The sequence below is a fragment of the Rhinolophus sinicus genome, chromosome 14 (genome assembly GCF_057876585.1).
Source record: "Rhinolophus sinicus isolate RSI-liver-muscle chromosome 14, RSI-T2T, whole genome shotgun sequence".
Taxonomy (NCBI): Eukaryota; Metazoa; Chordata; class Mammalia; order Chiroptera; family Rhinolophidae; genus Rhinolophus; species Rhinolophus sinicus.
The window spans coordinates 180,013,695-180,035,262 of NC_142514.1; the positions used below are offsets into that span (position 1 = coordinate 180,013,695).

The 21,568-nt window shown below is 57.5% G+C and overlaps 1 protein-coding gene across 6 annotated transcripts; it reads right to left on the reverse strand.

Annotated features, from left to right (window-relative positions):
• Positions 1–926: 926 nt before the first annotated feature.
• On the reverse strand, positions 927–20,864 carry RAB3IL1 (RAB3A interacting protein like 1). Of its 6 annotated transcripts, none has more exons than XM_019719052.3 (11): positions 20,623–20,864; positions 9,478–9,709; positions 8,970–9,065; positions 8,797–8,874; positions 7,921–8,139; positions 6,889–7,035; positions 6,286–6,414; positions 6,079–6,191; positions 4,326–4,425; positions 2,862–2,928; positions 927–1,976 (listed from the first exon to the last, which is right to left on the reverse strand). In XM_019719052.3, exons 1-11 carry the CDS (start codon positions 20,754–20,756, stop codon positions 1,897–1,899), a joined length of 1,395 nt encoding a protein of 464 aa, XP_019574611.2. In that variant the 5' UTR covers positions 20,757–20,864; the 3' UTR covers positions 927–1,896. The 6 variants fall into 6 exon arrangements, with proteins under 6 accessions (XP_019574611.2, XP_019574610.2, XP_074192587.1 ...); XM_019719051.3 differs by having other exon boundaries at positions 927–1,979; positions 20,623–20,862; XM_074336486.2 differs by lacking the exon at positions 20,623–20,864 and adding an exon at positions 17,943–18,319 and having other exon boundaries at positions 927–1,979.
• Between the last annotated feature and the right edge of the window lie 704 nt (positions 20,865–21,568).

Genomic DNA, 21,568 nt, shown 5'->3' on the forward strand with positions numbered 1-21,568 from the left:
ATATTATAGTAAAATAAGACCTGGTATTATATTATATTACATTACATTATATTATATTATATTATACCTGGTCTTGTAAAATAAGACCCAGTCTTATATTATAGTGAAATAAGACCAGATCTTATATTAATTTTTGCTACAAAAGATGCATTAGAGCTGATTATCCAGCTAGCTCTTATTTTGGGGGAAACACGGTATTAGCTACCGTCAGGAGATACTGGGGCCAGAGTGTGTGTATCCCTCTGGTCCCTCACCCAGAACCCCGGGTATCTCAGTTGTTGTTTGCTCATGATAGCCCCACCTGGGCCTTACAACAGAAGTGCCATCTATCACAGGGGCAGGTAGAGCAGATCTGGGGTGTGGGACTGTCTGCCAGGCCTCTGAAATGTTGCCTGGTATCTCTTTGGCCCTGGGTGTGGTTGGGCCAGACACCTGGGAGCTGTGGGCAGGAAGGGGCAATTCCAGGACCCTGAACTTCATCCTCCTTGGTCCCCCGCTTTGCTACCACAGCCTCTGCCTATGTTGCTGGCAGACATCACCAATCAATCCTGCCACTGTCCCGTACATGCCAGGTAGCCCCAAAGCTTTGACCCTCAGCTCCAGGCAGGCTTCCCTTAGATGGAGGCAGGGAGACTGGAGGGGGATCTGCCCAAGCCCCACAGCGAGACAGAGGCAGAGCCAGCCTCAGCACCGGTCCCCCTGACAGCAGCCACTCCACAGGGGACAGGAAGCAGGCTTCATCCCCCAACAGAACACTGGGGAAGACTCGAGTAGTACTCCCTGCAGCAGTCCCTTTAGGATTTGGGTTTAATCCCAAGCACGAGGGTGGGTGGGCAAGGAACGGATTTGGTTTCATTCCTTTAGATGCCCAAGCCTTGGCCCGAGCCCTGGGGCACAGGAGTGAACGCGCGTGGCTGCCGGGCATCTACCAACAAAGGCTTCCTTTATTAAATAGAGATCGCGTTACATTCCTTTCAGAGGAGGAAATCGGATGTGGTGAGGGATGTGTCCAGGTTGTACTCCGGTACCGAGTGGGCTGTGAGGGGTGAGGAGGGGCCGAGGTCCTGCCACCTCACCCCAGTCCTGCATGCAGGTCTTGGCCACCTCAGCCCTCATTGTCTGAATGGCCACCCACAGCTGAGAACAGGCGTGATGTCCTGAGGCCCTGTCTGTGTTTTACTTTGGGAGAAAAGTGCCCTCCCTGGTCCTTCGAGTGGTGGTGGGGGCAGGGCCTCCTGAAGCACAGGAGGGGATGGGGAAGGTCAAATGAGAGGGTAGGAGGAGGAGACTTGATCCATCTTAAGAACCCCTGGGGGGCAGTTCCCAAGCAGATACCAGTTGGCATGGAAGTCCCTGCCAGCCCCTCCATGGCATGCCCAGTGGGGCAGTCCAACAGGATGGCCACCTGAGAATGGGGTGAGGGATGGCCACAGGGGATGCTGGTGGCCCAGGGCTTGGGAACTGGGGTGGGGGGATACCCTGGCGATCAGGTCACACAGCATGGTCCCTTTCTGAGGACATGGCAGCAACAAGGTCCCTGTAAGCAGCAGCTCCCAGGACTGGGGGTGGGGGGTGCTGGCTGCCCAGGTGTCCCCTCACAAGGGCTGAGCCCCTGAGTATGGGTCCAGGCTCGTTGGTCTTTGGTACTTTCTGGAGAGTCTCCTGGTGGCTATAGTACCACTGGGAAAGAGAGAAGAGTCACCTCATGATGTCCAGTCTCTCCTGGGATGGACATTTGGTACCAGCTCAATGCTGTCTTCATGGCCTGGCCATTTGTCTGTCTGTTCCACTTCCGGTTCAGGGGTGGCTCCAGGATCCTGTCTTCCTGTCTGTCTGTCCGTCCTGGGGCAGCTGTTGGTTCCAGCTCTGAGCCCCCCTCCAAGCCTGGGCCAGGCGCTAGGCCTCCTGGGGGAAGAAGCCCAGCTTGGCCAGTGACATCTCCTTCCGCAGCCTCGTGATCTCCCAGAACATCGGCTCTGCTGCAGGCAGAGAGAGGGTGGACAGGTCGGTGACAGCTCAGGGTCACCTCGGGCAGATGGCCCGGCCCCTGACCCTGGCTTTGGGCAGGGCAGCTGGCAGGCACTCTAGGGCTCCCCAGTTCCCCAAGAAAATGTCCTCAGTCAGTGGTGGGACCTCTGTGAGGCTCCACTCTGAGGCCTTGCAAACTGTTGAGTGCTGAACACACTTGAAGGATCTGTACTGCACTGGTGGAAGAGGTGACAGTCACGCCCACAGTCAGACACAGATCTGCATGTGCGCAGTGCCACACACTCGACAGGCTACAAATGTTCCCGAACCCCAGCTCGCTGGCCGCAGGGCAGTGAGCGGGGCGGCAGTGCCAGTTCATGAGCTGGGCGGAGGTGGCCCCTCAGGGCTCACCCCGGTCTGGCTTTGGCCTTCCCGGGGGGACTTGACCCTCGAGCCGGGGAGGAGAGGCTCAGACTCCAAACTGGTTTGGGAGAACTCATCAGGAACACAGTCTGAAGGAGCAGGAAGCTGGGCTTTGTTAATGGGAGGAGGGGGACAGTGGGTGGGTGGAGGACCTGCTGGGCAAGGGCGCAGTGGGAGGCCGTGTTCAGCAGACCATGAGGGGGTCACACCTGGAGGGGAGAGGATTCACAGGGGAGGCCCCATCATGCACCGCCTCCAGTGCCACGCCAGTAACAGGGAGCTGTCCCTTCAGGCCCCAGGGACAGGGAGTACAGGGGTGGCATCAAGCTAGCTTTCCTGGTACGGCGGAGCCCGGGAGGCTCCTTCCGCCGCTCATCTCAGCTCTTTACTAACCCCAAACCTCCCCGCTTGCTGAGTCCCCCCTCCCCTCCCGGGCGCCATCCCGCCTCTGGCCACCAGGGGGCGCTCACCGTCCTGCCGCACCAGGCCTTGCTGGATGTAGCGGATGTAGGTAAAGAAGTTACACACGGCTGTGATCTGTGGGCAGATAGGGGAAGGGTGTGACCAGGCTGTGGTGTTGCCCAGTGGCCAATGGGCCGTCATGGGAGCCTCATCAGCAGGAAGTGGCAGGGAACAGTGAGTGGGCTTCTCCCCCTAGGACTGTGCTTTCGGGACAGAGCTCTTCTCCCTATGGACTGTACTCTCCACTGTCTCTTCAAGGTGGGAGACACATCCTAGGGGACCACATCCTAAAACTTCACACCCTTTTCATCTCCCATACAGGTCTGTACAGCACAGTGGACATGCAGGCCTGTAAGAAACAAAGTTCTAGATGTAATTTTGCTACGGGAATGTCTAGCATGGATCCTTCTCTTGAACCCTAGTTGGGATTGGAAAAGGCAAAGGGGACCGGTGACCACCAAACAAGGCTCTGCGCACAGATACATGGGGTGGGGCTGCAGTAAAAAGAGACTGGATTCATAATGGGGAGACCCGAGGCACACCCCTTTCCTTCCTAAGGCTCAGACTCCCTTTAGGTAAATGGGAGCCCAATTCACTGCTGGGGGCATTCTCCAGGACAACACGCTTAGATGCGCTGTGAAAGCAGCAGTCAGGAACACACAAACTGCCCTCACTGTCTAATCTGATACCTGACACTGGGGACATCTGTCCACTTTCATCCCCATGAGGAGCTCACCAAGCTTTGGAGTTTCCTAACATGTTCTGTTTAGTTCCTTACAATTCTCTACAGTCTATGAGGGGACAAAAGAATGGAGACCACCCCACCCTTACCCTGCAGCTTGTTGAGTTCCCCTGATCCAGCCTGGGTCACACAACCCAAGAGGGGAGAAGCTAGGAGTCCTGGAGACCCCTCGGCACCCACGGCTGACTGTCAGGATTCTTTCCAAAGCCTGTGGCTGGAGCCCAAGCTGGGGTCAGGAGCCTGGGGCTATAACCTCAATTCTAGTGTCACTCCCTTGATTAGGGTACATTAAACAACAGAGGTGATGGATGTCACTCCTATGATTTCTCAAAGCAAGAAAATGGATACCTCAGTCCTTTAGCCACAAAGGAACTGAATTCTGCCAACAGCCACGTGAGCTTGGAAGAGGACACTGATATCTGGAAAGGATGCAGCTGGCTGACATGTTTACTGCAGCCCAGGAGACCCCAACTACGCTGTGTCCAGACTCCTGACGCAAGGAGAGGAAACTAAATGGGTGTTGTCTTAAGCCACTCAGTTTATGGAAATTTGTTACACAGCAATAGCCAGCTAATACATCTGGCTTGGCTATGTGGCGCCTGAGTCAGTCTTTGCACAGTTCTGAGCCTGATCTGTAGATCAAGGTTGTGCTCCCAAGCCTGGGGCTCAGAGTTACAGCCCAGGGGGGGCTCTAAGGAGTCAAGTGACATTCCAAATGATGATGACTCACCCTGGCCCGGGAGGATGGCGAGATGTAGTAGTGACTCTCAGAGTCCCCGAGCCGGATTCGGTGGCGACAGGTGCGGGAAAGGCCGCTCAGGGCACATGTGCTGGGGGAAAGCAGAGGAGGCCATGGAGGCCAGCTGGGGCTCGCCCAGCCAGCTCATGCAAGGCGGATGCAGCAGCCAGGAGGAGGCACAGAGGGAGGGGCAGCAAACAGACGTGGGAGTGGGACCTGGCATCCTCTCCCCAGCCCAGTTTCCCACCAGCCCAGGGCCAGGCCAAGGGGTGGGGGCGGCAGCCCCAGAAGTCCCTGGGATGGACCTTTAAACCAAGCTGGACCCCACCCCAGAACCCTTCTCTTCACCCGTTGGGCAGGAGAGCTTGGTCAACCTCATGTCAGGTGTACCAAAGCCCTAACCCCTGTAACCACTAAAAACGCATCTCCTACTGTAGCCCTCAGACCCAGTCACCTCTCCTCCCAACTAATCAGAGGGAAGAAGCTAGGAGTCCTGGAGACCCCTCGGCACCCACGGCTGACTGTCAGGCTTGTGTGACAGACATGTCTTAGGACCCTTTCCAAAGCCTCCCCTGCACTTGGTTACCAAGTCCCCAGGCTAGGTCATGCCAGCAGGGCCTTTTGCCCAGCTCCCCTCAGCTCCTTCCAACCAGGTCTGTACCTCATCTCTCTCCTTCTTCTCCATGTTATAGCCAGAGCTCTTCCAGAAATCCACATCTATCCTATCTTTCCCTGCCGCTTTCTTACTGCCCAGAAATAGTTATGGAGAATCCTGAGTAAAGGAAGGTTAAGTAGGCACCTTAGCTGCGGAACTTATTAGAGCCTTTGTTGCTTCCAGCTTCCCTGTGACTCTCTGATTGGATCAGGGAACACTCTTTTCAGGGACGTCTTTGGTGATCTGTGAAATGCTGGCCTAGCGGGTTAAAGCCCAAACCTCATCTGAGGACTTTTATACTCTGGTCCCAAACACCCCCTACAGCCTCAGCCCCATCTCCCTGCCCACCCCACTGCTCCACCAGCCAACTCAGTGGTGTTTCTCTTAACACCCCAGCTCCTCATACCTGCTCTCATTGTGTTCCCTCTGCCTGAACGGCCCTTCCCTACTGGGAAAACTGCTATTCATCCTCCAAAGCTGGCTCAAATGTCCCCATGCATGATGAAGCTCCCTCCCTTGCGGGCCCGACCCTGGGCTGCTGACGGGAAGTGCTCCCCGATCTCTGCCCCCTGCTCCACCCTGGCTATTTTGTTGTGCTCTAGCCCTGCTCAATGTCGGTTGAGTAGCAGGAAGGACAAGATGCTAGGGTCGTTTGTTATTTACTAGCAGAAGGCAGAGCTGGCAACTGACATCCCTTACGTGTCAATTGGGGCCGGGAACCCACTGTGGGAGAGAGGACGAGTGGGAGAGGGATGTGTATCAGGTCATCCAGGAAGAGGGAAACCCCAGCTCCCGGACTCCCTGGAGAGCCTGGGGGTCCATGACTAGGGGCAGGATGGGTCAATGGGCACAGCCAAAGATGCCTCCTTGCCCTCCATGGGGGAAGCCACTGTCCCTCTCCTATCAGGTGCCCCTGTAGTCCTCCCCGGCCTGGCCCGTATGCCACTGCTCCTGCCCACCCCCAGGTGCCATGCCTGGACCCCACAGGCAGACCTGAAGCTCAGTCCTCCCTGGCCACCCCCGCAGTAGAGTCAAGGTAGGTGGAGCTTTCCCAAGTAGGCAGGAAGGGGTGAAGGGGGCTAAGCTTACTTGGTGCTGCCATACTCGACTGCAGCCACCTTCACTGTGGGCAGTGTTTGTGAAGCCACAGGCTCGATGGTGAGTGTGTTGTCCTCCACGGCAGCCCGTACCAGTGCCGAGAGCTGTGGCAGACCAGGGCGGCAGGTAGGGTGGTGAGGGGCAGGCCTCTGGCTGAGGGGCTGGCCCTCCGGCTAGCCACCTTCTGCCCCCCCTCACCTCCTGCATGGTGAAGTCCAGGCAGGGGCCCACGTCCTCCCGGTACACCCTTTCCAGGAAGGGGCTGGTCTTGTCCAGGGTGGGCGATTCTCTCCAGGCCTGGAACTCTGCAAACAGGGTTGTGTCCACCTGTGGGGGATGGCGAGTGGGGTGGGGTAGTCAGGGCGTTGGGGGCCAGCACAGCAGAGACGGGCAGGTGAGGGCCAGGCAGGATGCAGGGCAGGCCACAGCATGCCAGCATGCCTGTCCCCAGTGGCAAGGCAGAGAACAAAGTCCTGAGAAGAACTCCCTTCTTCCCTTTGCATCAAAGGCTCAAGAACTCAAAGTTTCACTTCCGGTTTGTTTTCTGTTTCCTGGCACTATAGGGTTACAGACTTGGCTCCAGGACCTCGTCCTGAAGACCCTCACTGCCTCCTTGAGCAGGGAAAATTGAAGAGTGACCCCGCAGGTACACACTGGTAACCCCAGGCACCCATAGGCACATGCACACAGGAGGGAAGACACACAGGCTGTGAGAGGCGACTCTCTAGCCGCTCTGGGGAGCATGCAGAGTGACTGAGGCTGGGAGGGGGCAGAGGGGCGGCCCCTCTCTGGAGCCATTACCTGTCGGGAAAAGGAGAGAGAGGTAGAGAAGGTGGGGGCTGTGGGCGGCTCCCCAGGTGGGAGCTGCCAGGCTGGCTCGTAGGTGAGGTGAACCGCCTTGCTGGGGACCACGCAGAGGAGCAGGGAGAGGAGGGGGGGCAGCCCGGGCTGGGCAGGTGGGGTCGGTGGTGGGGCAGACAGACAGACAGACAGGTAGACAGAGACAGATAGGAGGAAGCAGATGTTAGTGTCCAGTTGGAAGCTCAGAACTCAGAAGGGGGACAAGCGGCCTCTCTGGAAGCTCTAGAGACACAGGACAGGATGGAGCTGGGGGCCACCTTGGTGTTAGAGACCCCCAGGAAGCTGAATCCCACTAGAGACCCTGTGAATGCTCGCTGGGTGCAGCCCTGAGCTGAGATCCTAACAGTCACGTCTTGTCAATTCCTCTAGGGTCCCAGGAGTCCCTATTTACTATGTGAGGAAACTGAGGCACTGACAGGTGACCTTACTTGCTCAAGGACCCATCACCAACATCATAGCCCATTGTCCAGCCTGGATCAGGTACCCCATGTACCCAGCCGAGGACGGGGAGACAGCCCCGCCAAAGGCCAGGCTTGTCTCAGCACCACAGCCAGAGGGCGCTAAGGACCCTCAAGTCCCAGGGGTGTCACAAGGTAGTCCTGGGCCTCAGGGCTGTGGCCACACAGAGCCCAGGCAGCCTCTCCACAGAGGCCCAGTAGCGGCCTCTTCAGGCCGAGGGAGTGTGTCTTTCCGTGGACCCCTGAGGGCACACCCTCAGGCCCAAGGCCAGCCTCAGGTGCAGAAAACATCACCTACTGCTTGGAGGGGTGAGAGGACGTTACTACGCTCCCCAGATTGTACACCTGGAGGCTGAGGGTTAGATGCTTTCTATCACGAGGAGCCTGCCCAGCCCTCAAGGCTAGAGGACACACAAGCCCAGAAAGGACAGGACAGGCTCCAGGTCACAGCGAGGGGGTCAGGCCTGGTCTTGTCTCCCTTTCCTGTGTCCACTGCCCACCCATAGCCCCTCACCTCTTTTCCCTCCTTGTCCTGGGCAAGAATGTGGCCTGCAGCAGGGCACACGGCAGGGCAGAGGGAGCTGCTGGTGCTCTTATGACGCACGTGGCCCTTGCGGAGCCCAGCCTTGGCGGGGCTCAGAAGCTGCGGGTGGAGCTCACGGTTGGGAGAGGCTGGTGTGGACGTGATGACCAGGGTCTTCAAGGCTGTCACTTCTGCCTGCAGCATGTCAATCTGGCCAAAATGAGATGGCTGCCAACCTTAGCCCAGGGTTGATGCCACCCTGGCTGCCACTGTCTGCCACCCCATCTCAGGACAGTCTGCTCCAGCAGCAACTAGCACCTAACACCAGTTACCCTTGGAACAGCCTTCAAGGTGGGGACTAAGACATCCATCTTACAGGTAGGGAAACTGAAGCTCAGAGCGGCGACATGGCCTGCCTGAGGTCACACTGTAAGCCAGGACTCCATTAGAGGCCCGCGTCTGGGAGCTAGTTGGGCCTCCCACTGAGGGGTCCCCGGGAGCCAGGAAAAGCCCAGCCATCATTTTTATAGATGGGCAAACGGGCTCCAAGAGAGGAAGGTACTTGCCCAGGTTCACAGCCAGCCTGAGGTTTCTGCTTTGTAAAGGGGGTGCGGGAGGAGGGAAACGAAATGAAAATGACCACAGGATCCTCCTAGCCCCTGGAAGGCCCCAGAAAGATTTCGGTGGTGCAGTAGAATTGCAGAGGCAGGCAGCGTCACCTCTGCCCCATCTTCTGGGCCTCCGTTTGCCCATCCCTGGTGGCCCCAACAGGCCACACAAGGGTCTGATTGGGTAGGAAGGCCAGGACTCGCAGGGCTAGGAGAAGGGCAGGGGCTCTGGGCAGGCCTCGGCAGGTGGGGGCCTCACCTTGCCCCTTGCCTCCTTTAGCTGCTTTTCTGATGCCGCCTGCTTCATATTGGCTTCTCGAACCATCTTGTGGGCTTCCTGGGAAGAAGGAAGGCTCTGTGTGAGTGGTGAGGAGCCAATGGATGCCGAGCAGACCCAGTCCCTTGCACCCCCAGCTGGCCAGCCACCCGTACCTCGAATAGGCTGGCTGTCAGCTCCTCCAGCTCCCGTTCCAGCTGTTCCCGAACTTTGGATAGTCGCTCACATTCTTCATCCTTCAGCTTTAGCTCCTGAGGGGCACGAGGCGAGGCGGGTGGCTGTCAGCCCCTCAGGGGCCCCTACACCTGATACTGGGGGAACACCCCCTGTGGCTCCATGCCCCAGGTCATCCTACGGGGGCCTCTGGGCTCTATCTTGCCTCCTCTGTTCCCCTAGTTTATGATGCGTTTTCCATTTAGCTCCTGGCATGAGGTTGAAACCCAACAGTCAGTCCATTAGCCTGGAACAGGTTTTCAGAGAAGTCAAGACTTCTAAAAGTCATTTAAAAGTCCCCAGAAGAACTGGTCTGTCCTTTGTTTGGACTTCCCTCATCCCTAGCACAGGCGTCACACAGTTGGCCTTGATGGGTGCATGAGATCTCTGGGTATTCGGTAAGAGCCCACAGCTCTCCCAGGTGGGCCCCCGCACCCCTCAGGCCCTCACCTTCTGGGCTTTGTGCAGCTCCTCCTTCAGGAACTCAGAGCCCTTCTCGCGGATCTCCATGGACGAGCTGCGCAAGCGTGACACATCCAGCTGGGTGGCTGCAGGGCCCTCCGCACCTTGGGCCTCCTCCCCTACAGAGGATTCCCTGTGGTTTTTGCAGGAGACCGTGCTCTTCCAGGGGACCGGGACAGCCTCAAGGGGTGGTGGGTGGCCCTCGTCAGGATGGGGCTGGCTGTGAGGCAAACAGCAGACTCAGGGTGGGGTCCTGAGACCTGGAGAGCTGAGCCTAGGGACCAACCCTGGGCAAGGCACCTGCCACTCTGGGCCTCAGTCTCCCCACCTGTAAAATAGGGATGTTACCAGTGAGGCCATCACTAGGGTTGTCACAAGGGCAGAATGATCAAACATGAGGTCTCTTGGGGGCAAGGACAGGATTCATTCATCTTTGTCCACCACTCCCTCCAGCCCAGGACCTAGGGCTGTGTGTATGGCACACAGTAGGTGGTCAGCACACAGCAGGTGCTCAGTTGTATTTGTCCAACAGGTTACTGTCAATACATCCGTGTTGAGAATCTGAGTTTCCACTTCCATAAAGTAGTGACAATCCCAATGGCCCTACCTCAAGGGTCATAGAGATGTGCATAAAACCTTGGCACACAGGAGGCACTGAAGTGAGAACTGCCTTTGTCGTTAATGTTAATGCAAACTTTATGCAAATTTAGGGTGAATCTGAGAGGAAGGACCTAGCCAGCCAGGGCAGGCAGGGCTGAGGCAGGAAAATTCTGCAAACAGCCCAGCAAGGCAGACTCACTTCCTGCCCCCTGGACTGTGTGGGGAGCAGTCCCAGCTCTCTGCTGGTCTGTCTTGTGACCTCAGGAAAACACCTCCCCCTCTGGGTCTCAGGACCCTGTTTTCCCTAAGTTGAAGACGCTGGAGGCACTGTAGGGTGGGGGCCACCAGCCTCTGCCTTCACCCCACCATCCCCCCTTCACAACAGACCCTGGGGAGGGAGAGAAGGAGAGAGGGAAGGAAGAAGTGGGGGAGGGAGGAGGGGCCCCAGCAGCAGTGGTTTGTGCCAAGACAGCACCTCTGGACTTGCTCACTCAGCAAAAGCTGGCGGCTCCTGAGCCAGCAGCTTCTGAGCCCAGTGGCTGGGCTGAGGGTAGGGGGCTGGGCCAGGCCGCTGATAACAGTGGGGAAGTGGAGGGGACAGGGCTCAGACGGGCCCACACAGGAGGGAGGAGAGACAAGGCCAAGGGGTCATGGGATTCAGGATTGCTGAGAGGAATGTGTGAAAGGCAAGGCTGGAGACTATCCTTCCTCCTTGTCCTCTGGATCCTGGGATAGTCACCAAGCAGACCCTGAGCCTCAGTTTCCCCGTAGGGTAACACAGAGGGACTGCGCACCCAGGGACCCAAGCACTGAGCCCATTCCCAACCTCCTTCACACAGCCCTGTCCAGCTGCCCTCTGCTTTAGAACTGGCCCAGAGTGCAGCCTAGAGGTTTCTTGGGCTGGGTCATGCCTGGCAGGGACACACGGCACACACATCTATCCCTCCATCAACAGTGTGTATGCCAGGCAGGGGTCTTTCCTAATACTCTTGTTTAGGAAGGGTGTTGTTGGAAGGGAGTCCTGAGGCTTGAGGGGCTATGGCAGTGCTATGGTGGCCCTGGGCTGGCGTCTACGTTCAGGGGACTGACACTATGCTGGACACTACACAGGGTGCTTTTCCTATGTTATCTCATTTCACACTCTCAACAGCAGCCGTGGTATTGTCCCCATTCTGCTGATGAGGGATAGAGTCTCAGAGAGGTGGTTGGTGGCAGTGCTGGGACAGGTGGCCAGGTCTTCAGCCCAGGCCCAAAGCTCCCAGTGGGAGGGGCAGTGAGTGGCGGAATCGGGGCTTCTGTCTCAGGATCCAGGCCTGATGGGCCCACGGGGACTCAGGAGTCTCTTCCTTGGCTGTATCAGGGAAATCTGACTCAATCCTTGCCCGAACTGGCTTCTCAGCCTCTGCTCGGGCCCAGAAACCACCTCCCCGGAGGGACGGCCAGGGCCAGAGGCGGTGTGGCTGAGAGCAGAGGCCAGAGTCAGGCAAGCCCAGGGCCATGCCAGGTTCTGACCTGGGGTACATGCCAGCCCCTGGGAATGCTACTGAAATCTTCTGCTCCTGCTTCCGTCCTGCGGATGGGGGTAAAAACCTGCAGCAGGTGCACTAAAAATGAAATGAGAAGTCCCTGGATACGGCACCAGGTAAAAGGTGTAAGTCCTCAGCCACACTGGCAGATACCCCCACCGTGCCTGTCCAGGCTCTGAAACTGCCCATCCCGGATAGCTGCCATGCTGGCAGTCCGGAGGCCAGGGGCTCAGTCCCATTTCCTCAGGTGACAAAGGACAGCAGAGTCACTCAGGCAGAGGCAGCAGTCCCCACCTTGGTGGTGCCCACTTCAACAGAATGAGCAAGAACCGTTGGCCAAGGGTGGGGGTGACCTACAGGGACAGCACAGGGCACAGACAGGATCCCAGGTCTCAGACACCCCGCCACAGTGCCTTTCCCACTGCAAGGACCACCTGTCATGGCCCACGCCCCCTGCCTAGGAGAAAAACGCTTCCAACCTCTCCCATGGGGGCCAAGCTTTGTCCACTAGTGTGGTCTGGGCCTCTGGCCACAGTGAAAGACTTTAACTCTCCTGCTGGTCCCATGGGCACGGGCTGGGGGTGTGGCTGGACAGTCCCCATCATTTTCCCAGCATTCCCTCACTTCAGGCCACTGCTGGGCGTGGAGGGGCTCTATTCTGCAGCTAGAGGAAAAAGGGGCCCTGGGAGGCGTGAGACAGATCTCTATGATACCCTCCTCCGAACCCCAGGGGAAAAGCCCAATGCGCAAATCCCAATGGCAGAAAGCATGGCAACAGCAGGACCAACCACCCTGCAGTCACCACTGTCCAATGCCTGGGCCAGCAGTGCAGGAGCAGGAGGGAAAGAATGACCTATCCTGCACTGGGAGGGAAGCGCCAATCTACAGACGCCTCCCACTTCCGGGCAGTTAGGCCAGCTCGGTGACTCAGAAATTCAGAGGAAGGAGGGACCACAGGCCCCTCATCCCTCGGGTCCAACCCAACCCAGATTCCCCTAACCTCCACACTCTTCAGCCTTCCAGGCCAGAGGCCCAAAAACTTGGACGTGAACCCTACAGTGGGGTGGACTCACGCCGCAGACGGGCACAAGCTACCACTTAAGTTCTGCTGCCCTATGTCTCTCCCCCTCAAGTCCATGCCCATGCCCTCTGCTCAAACCTTCTCAGTGCCAGTTCCCTGCAGAAACAGAGTCTAGTGTTCAGGATACAATGCTGCAGAGGTCACCGGGAAAGGGTCTGCTCAGGGGCAGGAGATAGTAGGAGTCAAGGTCACAGGTAGGTGAGGGCCATTTCCTAGAGCCCACAGCAGTTCATGCAGGAAAGGCCCCACTGGGTCACTTCCCCTGGAAACACACAAGGGTGGGGGGAATGCAGCAACTGCAATCCTCACCACTGACCCAGGCCTGCCCTCGGAGGGGCAGCAGGTTTTTGACCCCATCCACAAAAAATGGCAAAATAAGAATGAGGACCCCTGGATTCTATGGTCCCCAGTCACCCAGCAACTCCCACTGGGCTAGAAGGGCCTGTGTAGAGGCCACTCCTGCGGCTAGAAGGGCCCAATTAGGGTCTTGCGTGCCCCTTCCCAGCCCCGGCCCTACCAGCCTGCCCCTCAGCCTCTCCCTCCCCAACCACCAGTGCCCAAGTCACCTCTTTCAGTTAAAGATCCCTGTGTTAACGGAAACAACAGGTTCATTAAACAAGCAGGCGGGATGCCAGCAAGGGAAGCTCTGAAACTGGGGGCAGAAGAGGGCTGGGAGGGCACGCTGGGACTGCTCTCCCTCTGCCTGGGGCCACTATGTCCACAGTTTAGGGCGGCTGCAGCTGGTCTGGTCAGCAGGAACCCAACCCAGGGCCCAGCTCCAGGGCAGGGCCGTGGCACAGGGGCCTCATTCAGATTCGCGCTCATGCACTCAAGGGCAGTCTAGTAAGCCCCGAGGGCCCTGAGGGTGACAGCCAAGTGATTCTCACCTGGCGCCAACGTTTCAAGGGTTGGCTCTCTGACTGGCCTCCAAACCCAGCCAGGCTCAGCCTACAGACAGGGGCCAAGTCTTCAGCTCCAAACCCACCAGCACGTTGGAATCCCAGGCCCCCACGCACACCCATACCAGCCCACCATTCCACGTACCCACAGATATCATTGTGTGTGAACCTCATTATGCCACTGCTGGGAGATGCTCTCCCCAACCCGGTTTGAGCGATGAAGCACCCAAGGTTCAGAGAGGGATGGGGACCTGGCTGGAATACACAAGAAAGTGGCAGGGTGGGAACTGAACCCACAGTCCAGGCAGTACTGAGTCATGGGACCTGTCACCCAGAGAAGTCTGGACAGGAGGAAAGGGTATGAATGGTGGTTTCGGAGAAGTGAGGCAGGATGCAGACGTCCTTTGAGGAAGTTTGAGACAGTGCGCAAGTGGTGGTGGTAGTGGGGTTCCACCCAAGCCTGCTATATAAGCTAGGCAGGCTCTGGGCTAGGAGGGGACACACAGAGGGGACACACAGACACAAAAGACTCTGAGAGGGGGTTCACGGGAGAACCAGGGGCTGGATGGGGGCACAGAAAAAAATAAGTTGCAGAAATTAATTAATGTAATTGAAAACCAAGGAAAAGGTGAATGAGGAGAATAGTGGTACAGAAGAGAGAAATGAGGAACTGGGACAGGGTCTTTCAGGGAAAGGAAAGGGGGTGGCTGAGGTGTTTGGCAAGTGGCAGCTGAGGGGAGGCACCAGGACAGAGGAAGCAGCTGCAGCCCGAGCCTGGATGACAGGATGGGTGACAGAGGAGTTGAGGCCAGAGAGCCAGCCTGGAGATCCGACGAGGAGCCATTCCAGGGATTGGAAGGGAGGGTTCCTGAAGAATGGGACGACAGTGTCACACATGGGAACAGAAGAGCAGGACCCCAGGGCTGGAAAGGGTGGGCCTGGACCACTCCAGGAAGGGGCAGTAGATGTGTGCACGGGAGGCAGGAGCAACATCAGCACCTTGCAGAAGAACAGGGAGCAGGAGAGGGGAGACGGTCAGGGACGGCCTTGGGACGGCAAGGAGGGAGGTCAGAACACCTGAAGCTGCTGGGCCAGGACACACCTCTCCCCCTACAGCTCCAGGCCTGAGGAGGAAGTCCAGCCCTGGGTCTCCAATCAGAGCCAGCACAAGGCCTGAGAGGGTGGGGGCTCCCTCCTCTGCTGGTGCAGGGCACACAGCACAGACTCACAGTCACCCGTTTAGTCGTAGAAGAATCTGATACCCCAAGACCTCAAACGTCCAATACATACACAGTGAGCACCTGTGCCAGGCGCTCTGCCAGTCCTAATCCACCCAATCTGCATGACCACACAGATGCTGGCAGCAACATCACCAAGCCCCTTTTTCTCACCACGTTCTAATTCATTTTGCTCCCCCTCCCCCACCCTATTGGGCATACAAATCCCTTGCAGGCAGGGGGACAGTCTAGGATAAGTAGGACCTTAATGAGGGTCTGAGTCCAGCACTTAGATGTATTGTTGATTAACACGTTGCGTACGGATCACGAGAATCTTCACGAGGGATTTAAACCCCGCCGTACGCAACGTGTTAAGGAATAGCAGGAAAGCTATCACCACCTGTTGAGGGGGAAGGGGAGGTAGTAATTCATGGAGGGCTTCCAGGAGGAGGCAGCAGTGAGGGCTGTACAACCCTTTTCCCTCTGGTCCTGACTCTGGAATCCTCAGGCCATACTTCAGAACTGTCTCAGAGCTATAGTCCCCTATGACTTAGGCCTTATAGACAGGAGCTCACAAATCCAAGCCCCGTAGGGTAGCCATGGCTCAGAGAAGTTAAGTGACTTGCTCAAGATCACACAGCCCTTCTGCAACCCTGGAGCTCCCTAGCATCCTGTCTGCTGCAAAGACACAGTCCCTCATCCCTGGGAGGGTGGGGTGATCTCATCTCATTCCTGGGCAGTCCATCAGACCCTGGCCCTCCTTAAAGATAGATATGATTAGCCCCATCCTCCAGATGGGGAAATTGAGACTGAAGGGCTACATCAACATCATGTGGCCAATAGTGGCAGAAAACTAGCTCAGAACCCAATCTCTGACTTCTGTTGACCAAGTCCCAAGTCAACACTGTGTTAGCTGCAAAAGTACCCAAGATGCCATCCTCACCCCAACCCCTCTGAGCAGGCTTGGCACCCAAGACGATGGACATGGAACACTGTGGGGGATGGGGAAGGGAGCAGCCTGGTTTGAGGGGAGCTGCTTCTGGGGCAGAGTTCATGATGGCCCACGCTCAGGAAGGCCCAAGAAGGCGTCCACCTGAGCTCCTGCAGTGTCCTACCACTGCCACTAACCCCAGGGCAGCAGCCCTGGGTCCAGGGCCAAGGGGGCCAACTGGCACCAGGCCCTGGCCATCAACAGCAGTCACCCAAGAGAGAGATTTCAGTTCATCTTACAGATGAGGACACTAAGCCCCAGAGACATCAATGACTTAGCCAGTGTCACTGACTCCTAATCCCAGATTCCTTCTAATCTAGGATGAAAGACTCCAAGTACACACCTGCCCAGAGTTGTCATGAGCTACTAGGGGCCACAAGCACAAACAGCTCAGTGAGAGTCAGGAGGGCAAGTGTGACTCCGAGCAGAGTCGCTCCCAGCAGCTGCTGGGGTCTGGGCGAGTCCCTAGGACACCAGGCCCCCAGTAGGTGCTGGCAGCTTGGCCCTGATCTGTCAATGCCTGCCTCCAACCGCCAAGGGAGAGTCCATAAAAAGGCAGTGGTCAAGGTGACCCAAAAGCTCTGCCTCTCATTCCCCAAGTGCCCAGCTCCGCATTCTTCCCCCGCATGCTTTCCACCTGCATTTATGAGACACCTACTTTGTGCGCTGCCCTGGGCTAGGCCCCAGGGAATGCAACTGTTCATACAAGTAGTGAGCTGACTGAGGATCGTGGGGTCAGCTTGACAGCCTGGTTCAGCCACAAGGGTCCTGGGATTATGGCAGAGAGGCTGGACTGGGACCTTCTCCAGAACTTTGAGTAGTCTCTTTGATACTGTCCTTGAAGACAGCGTTCATCTCCTGGTGGTTCCCAGCCTTGTCTGTCTGGCCTTGGCCTGGATGCCTCCAGGGAAGGACATTGTCTGGCTCTGGATCGCTCCCTACCCCACAACCTGCTCATTTCACCTAAAGGCCCACAGAAAGGAGGCCATACTCTTAAGATCACACAGCAACTCAGCGGCTGTGTTTTGCCTTGGGCGCACCTGACATAACAGGTCAATAGTTTCCTCCAGACCAGGCAGTTAACCCCAGGAAGAACTGCTTACTCCAGGTACCACCAACCCACCTCAGCCACTTTCTCCTTACGCCCAGTCTCCTCCCCCCAGGGCGCAATTCCAAAGAATCCTCTACTTCAACTCTCTCCCTTTAAGATTCTCCTGCTTCGTTCTACACCTCACCCCTTCCAGGATTCCATTCCCTCAGCACCCCGTTTTTCCTCCCCTAGGGTCTCATCTCAGCCTTTGCTGGGTGCCATGGAATACAGTCGATCCAGCCTGCCAGCCTCCCTAGGGGCTGTTCCCTTACTCCCCAGCTGTGGCTGGGAGCCCTGTCCTGGGACCACCCATCTGGCCCAGTTCTTTACACGAATACAATACACCCCCGCCCACTCTGGCTGCATCCCCTCCAGGGTCCTTCCAGGCCATGGGAAAGAGGAAATGTTTGCCCAACTCCATGAGAAGACCACAGCCTTTTTGCACATACAGGGCAGGGGTCGGCCAGACCCGGGACCACCTCTGAGAGCCAATGAACAGATATGGGTACTGGGGCCACTAACCCAGTATCTGGCTCCAGGCTGCAGGGAAATCCCACCCCACACTTCTGAGCCCTGCCAGCTCCAGGAACCCCCCAGGTAGAGGCTCTTCAACTTGCTAGCGACCTTGGCAGAGACCCAGCCCCCTTCCCCACAAGCACTGCTTTCTAAGGGTTCATCCAACCTAGGGGACCCTCTTCTAGGTGCGAATCCCAGACGTACTCTGGCTTGCACCCCACGCTCCCATCAAACTTGCCCTCCAGATGAGCTAGGAGGAGTTGGCGCTGTCAAGCCGGGACGGTCTGCCGCACACCTTTCACACTCCCCATCCCCAGAGACGCCCAACCCTTCCCCGCGGAGTGTCCTTCCATCTCTGAGAGGACGCTCGCCTGTCCTCGTGCTAAAACGGGCTCCTCCTCGGCCGCTGGCAGGGCTGGGGAGCAGAGCACCTCCAAGTGGGAAGCGCAGGCCCCGCAGCGATCCTCTACCCCCCCAGCCGGAGGCAGCCGCAGCCCGACCCCATGCAGAACCGCGAGCGCGCGCGAACCTACCCACTCCACATCCCGGCGCCTCGGGGCGCCCAGGCGTCCGTCCCCGCCGCCGCCGCCGCCGCGATCTCCCTGTGCCGCGTCCCCGCCGCCGCCGACTCCGCCCCGGGCCGGCTGGCCTGCCCCGCCGGCTGTCAGCCCTGCCCGCCGCCTGTCTGTCGGTGCGGCCCCGACTCGCGCCGGGGGCCCCCAGCCCAGCCCCGACCCTGCCCTCAGGGGGTCACGTGGCCGAGAGGGTGGCCCGAGGACACGTGCCTGACCCCGCCCCTCCGCCGGCCTGCGCAGAGCTCGCGCGCTCCCGCCCAACCCCACGGCCGTGGGCCTCGGGACTGTGCCACCGGCGGAGTGCGGGGAGGAGCCGTATCCACATCGTGCGGCTGCTAGCGCGGCGTTCAGACGCTCCCCGCTGCTCCCTCTCCAGTCACCGCCCCGGCACCGGCACATTGCGGCACCCACGCTGGGCCACCCTGCTCAAGAACCTGCAAAGGGCTCCTGGACTTTCAGCTCCCTGATTCTTAACTCAGAGCCAGCAGACAGCCTCCCACCCCCTCACCTGGCCCTCTGGCCATCCCTCCTTCCCTGGGCTCCCTGCTCCATGCCTGTCCCTGTGCAACATCCTGCCTGTTTGGCAGACGCCCAAACAAGTGTTCTCCGTCTTTACTCTGAGTGCTTATCCCAGGCAGGACCCACGTTTGGCCCAAGTCTCCAACCCCAGCCTCTCCTGCCTTTGCCCAAGGTCTTCTGTCTGCAGGAATACACCCCGCCTCCATACACACACACACCTGTCTGGTCCCTCATCCTTCGCAAAACTTTTCCCTGAATCCCAGACCATTGGCCTTTGTGTCCCTCAGTCTCTGTGTCCCTGTCACCTATCCTGAGCCCTTTGCCCTGACCATCTGCCTCAACTTCAGCCTGGGGCTGGATCCAGTGAGAGCATAATCCCCTTTCTCTCCTGGGGGGACAATGGCTCCCACTCTCTGTGTCTAGAGGAGTACTGGGAGAGTTAGGAAAGTACTTTTCTTCCAGATGCTACCAGAACTCTGGGCACTACTCTTCCAGCCTCACAGAGCCAGGGCTCCAGGCTTGAGTGTGTCAGGTTTCCACCTGGGGACACATATTTCATTCATTCATTCATTCATTCAACCCCTTCTGAGTATGAACTATGGGCCATCCAGGGCTGGGGACCCAAAGGGAAACTGCCAGACACAGGCTCTGTCCTCCTGGGGCTCCAGTGTGGTGGGGGAGATGGAAGGAGGGGGACATACTCTCAAGGACCTCTACTTCCAGCACCACCACTTGTCCAAGGCACACTACCTTGCTAAGTGAATGGTATCTTTGTTCAAAAGTGACAATGGTACTCCTTTCCTAGGTGGGCACACCAAGGTGCAGGACTTGGTGAGTGGAGGGTAGGCTGGATTTCATGCCTTGTTCGCTCATTCCTTTGGCTAGTGCCTTGCACAGTCAACAACCTGGGCATCCCTTCCAACGTTGCAGAATCATTCTGCCCAGGCCTCACATACCCTTCACTCTGCAGGGCAAGTGTTTCAACAACTGTGGCTTCCAAAGGATGGGGACCTGCTCCTTCTTGGCACTTGTTTCTGCACCTACCCCAGCCCAGGGTCTGGCCGAAAGCAGATGTCATCATGTTTACTGACTTGAATCCTTCACCAAATAAGACTTGTTGAGCAACTGCTGTCTTCCCGGCCCTTGCTCTGCTCACTATTTAGGGGAAGGGCAAGAAGATGACACAAAGGGAACTCAGCTCAGGACGGGCCCCTTACCCTCCAAATCTTCACGAGCCCAGACAGGAGATAAAACCTGGTCCAAGTCTGACAACTCAGAGTGGTGGGAGATAAAGGGTGAAGGGTGTGTTCGCCCAGGGCTATGGCTTTAGAGGAAGAATCCTCAGCATGGAAGGGCTGTGGAGGCCCTTGAGCGAGGCCTCAAACGACAAGTGTGGGGTCACCACTCTGGGATCATTGACACACCAATTACTAGCCAAAAATAGCCTGTCTATGCATCCAGTTACCTTGGACTCCCAGGTCTCACTAGCTTCTCCTATAGTCCAGGAAGTTCTGCTCCTCAGCTGAAAAGGATCGGCTCAGAGAAGTTAAGGAAACTGCCTGATGTCACACAGCCAGGGGTGGTGGGACTGAGACCCCTTATACCAGTGTTCTGAGAAGATAGCCCAGAAGCCAGAGGTCTCACTGGCAGCTGCAGCTGTATGCAGTCAGGCAATAAGAGGCGCCTACTGGGTGCCTGACCCACAGGTGGGGAGGGAGAAATAAAAGGTGTGTCCTCTGCCCCCAAACCCCTTCCTTCCCCAAATCTAACCCCCCGCAATTCCCCTGACTACCTCCATCACAGACCCTTGGCTGGAGGCAGATGAGGAGCTGAACTTCCAGCCAGGATGACCCAGGCCCTGAGTGTGTCCTCAGTTCATTGTGTGAAGCACGACGAGTGTCATGCCCTCTCTGAGCTTCAGATTTTATATCTGTATGACCAAATTGGACAAGACAATCGTGGCCACCCCCTCGCACTCACCTTGTAGGAGGCTCGTGAAATTCCTCATTGTCCTAGGCCAGTCCCCGGTTGGGAACCTGGCTTCTCACACCCTCCCCCAACTTTCCTGTAGAGTGGCAAAATGCATCCCTCCCCTCCATGTCCCAGGTCACTAGCTCACCTGTCTGTGTCCCAGGGCTCCTCTCCCAAGTTCCCCTCAAGTGCAGCATAGCGAACAGTCCCTGAGCTCATCGCCAGGTACACGGGGCATTTCCCTCGGGCAGGGCACCTGGTATACTCCTCAGAAGGGTCCATGCCTGGAGGGCTGGACCGAGGGTCCCTCTGGAGAATGCCAGGCAGGCAGGTGGCAGAAGCCTTCTCCCTACCCGCAGGCTCACTAACCTTTGCTATCTCTGAGAAGCAGCTGCGTGTGAGGGAGGAGCCTCCCAGACAAGCTTCTATCTCCTTAAACCCCGTAATTATTAACTCCTGTGGCTCAGCTGACAGCAGAAAACCCTGGGGCCGTCCTTTCCGGGCTCTGGGCCAGGGAAGGTGAGACCTCAAAGGGAAATGGGAGCCTTCTTCTACATGCCCAAGGCCCCAGGGCTTCAACTAGGCCCACAGATACAGCTGCCTGTCCCCTCCTTGCCCAGGATGGCAAGTTGGAAATAACCTGTCCAGCCCTGGCTCTATCACGAGCTGGCCATGTGGCCTTGGACAAGGTCCCCTACCCTGGTCCCTGGCCTCAATATCCCCTTCAAACCTTTAACCACCAACAAAAAGGCACCACTCAATAAAGCAGTAAAAAACACAGGCCTGGAGTCAGGCTGGATTCTACCCCACTTCCAGACTGTGACCCTCTGGGCATGTTAGGCTCTCTGTACCTCAGCGTCCCCAGCTGTAAAATGGAATCTCACCCTCTGAGGCACAGCAGGCCAGCTGCCCTGAGATACCCTACAACCCTCCTTTTCCTCACATTAACCCCTCTTTCTTCAGCCTCCACCCCTGCTGATACATTTCTCTCTTGCTCGTACTCCCTCCTCCAGGAAGCCACCTGTGAATTGCTTTCTTCTTCTGTGGGCATTGGGCTCCCACGCTCAGACACGTGGTCTGCCTTGTGTCATGGC

Coding starts and splice junctions, on each gene's coding strand:
- RAB3IL1 (XM_019719051.3), bottom strand. CDS start 20,756: ATGGACCCTTCTGAGGAGTATACCAGGTGCCCTGCCCGAGGGAAATGC. Junction 2,929..4,325: donor CGCCATCCTCCCGGGCCAGG/GTGAGTCATCAT, acceptor ATCTGCCCACAG/ATCACAGCCGTGTGTAACTT. Junction 1,980..2,861: donor AGGCCTGGTGCGGCAGGACG/GTGAGCGCCCCC, acceptor CTCTGCCTGCAG/CAGAGCCGATGTTCTGGGAG.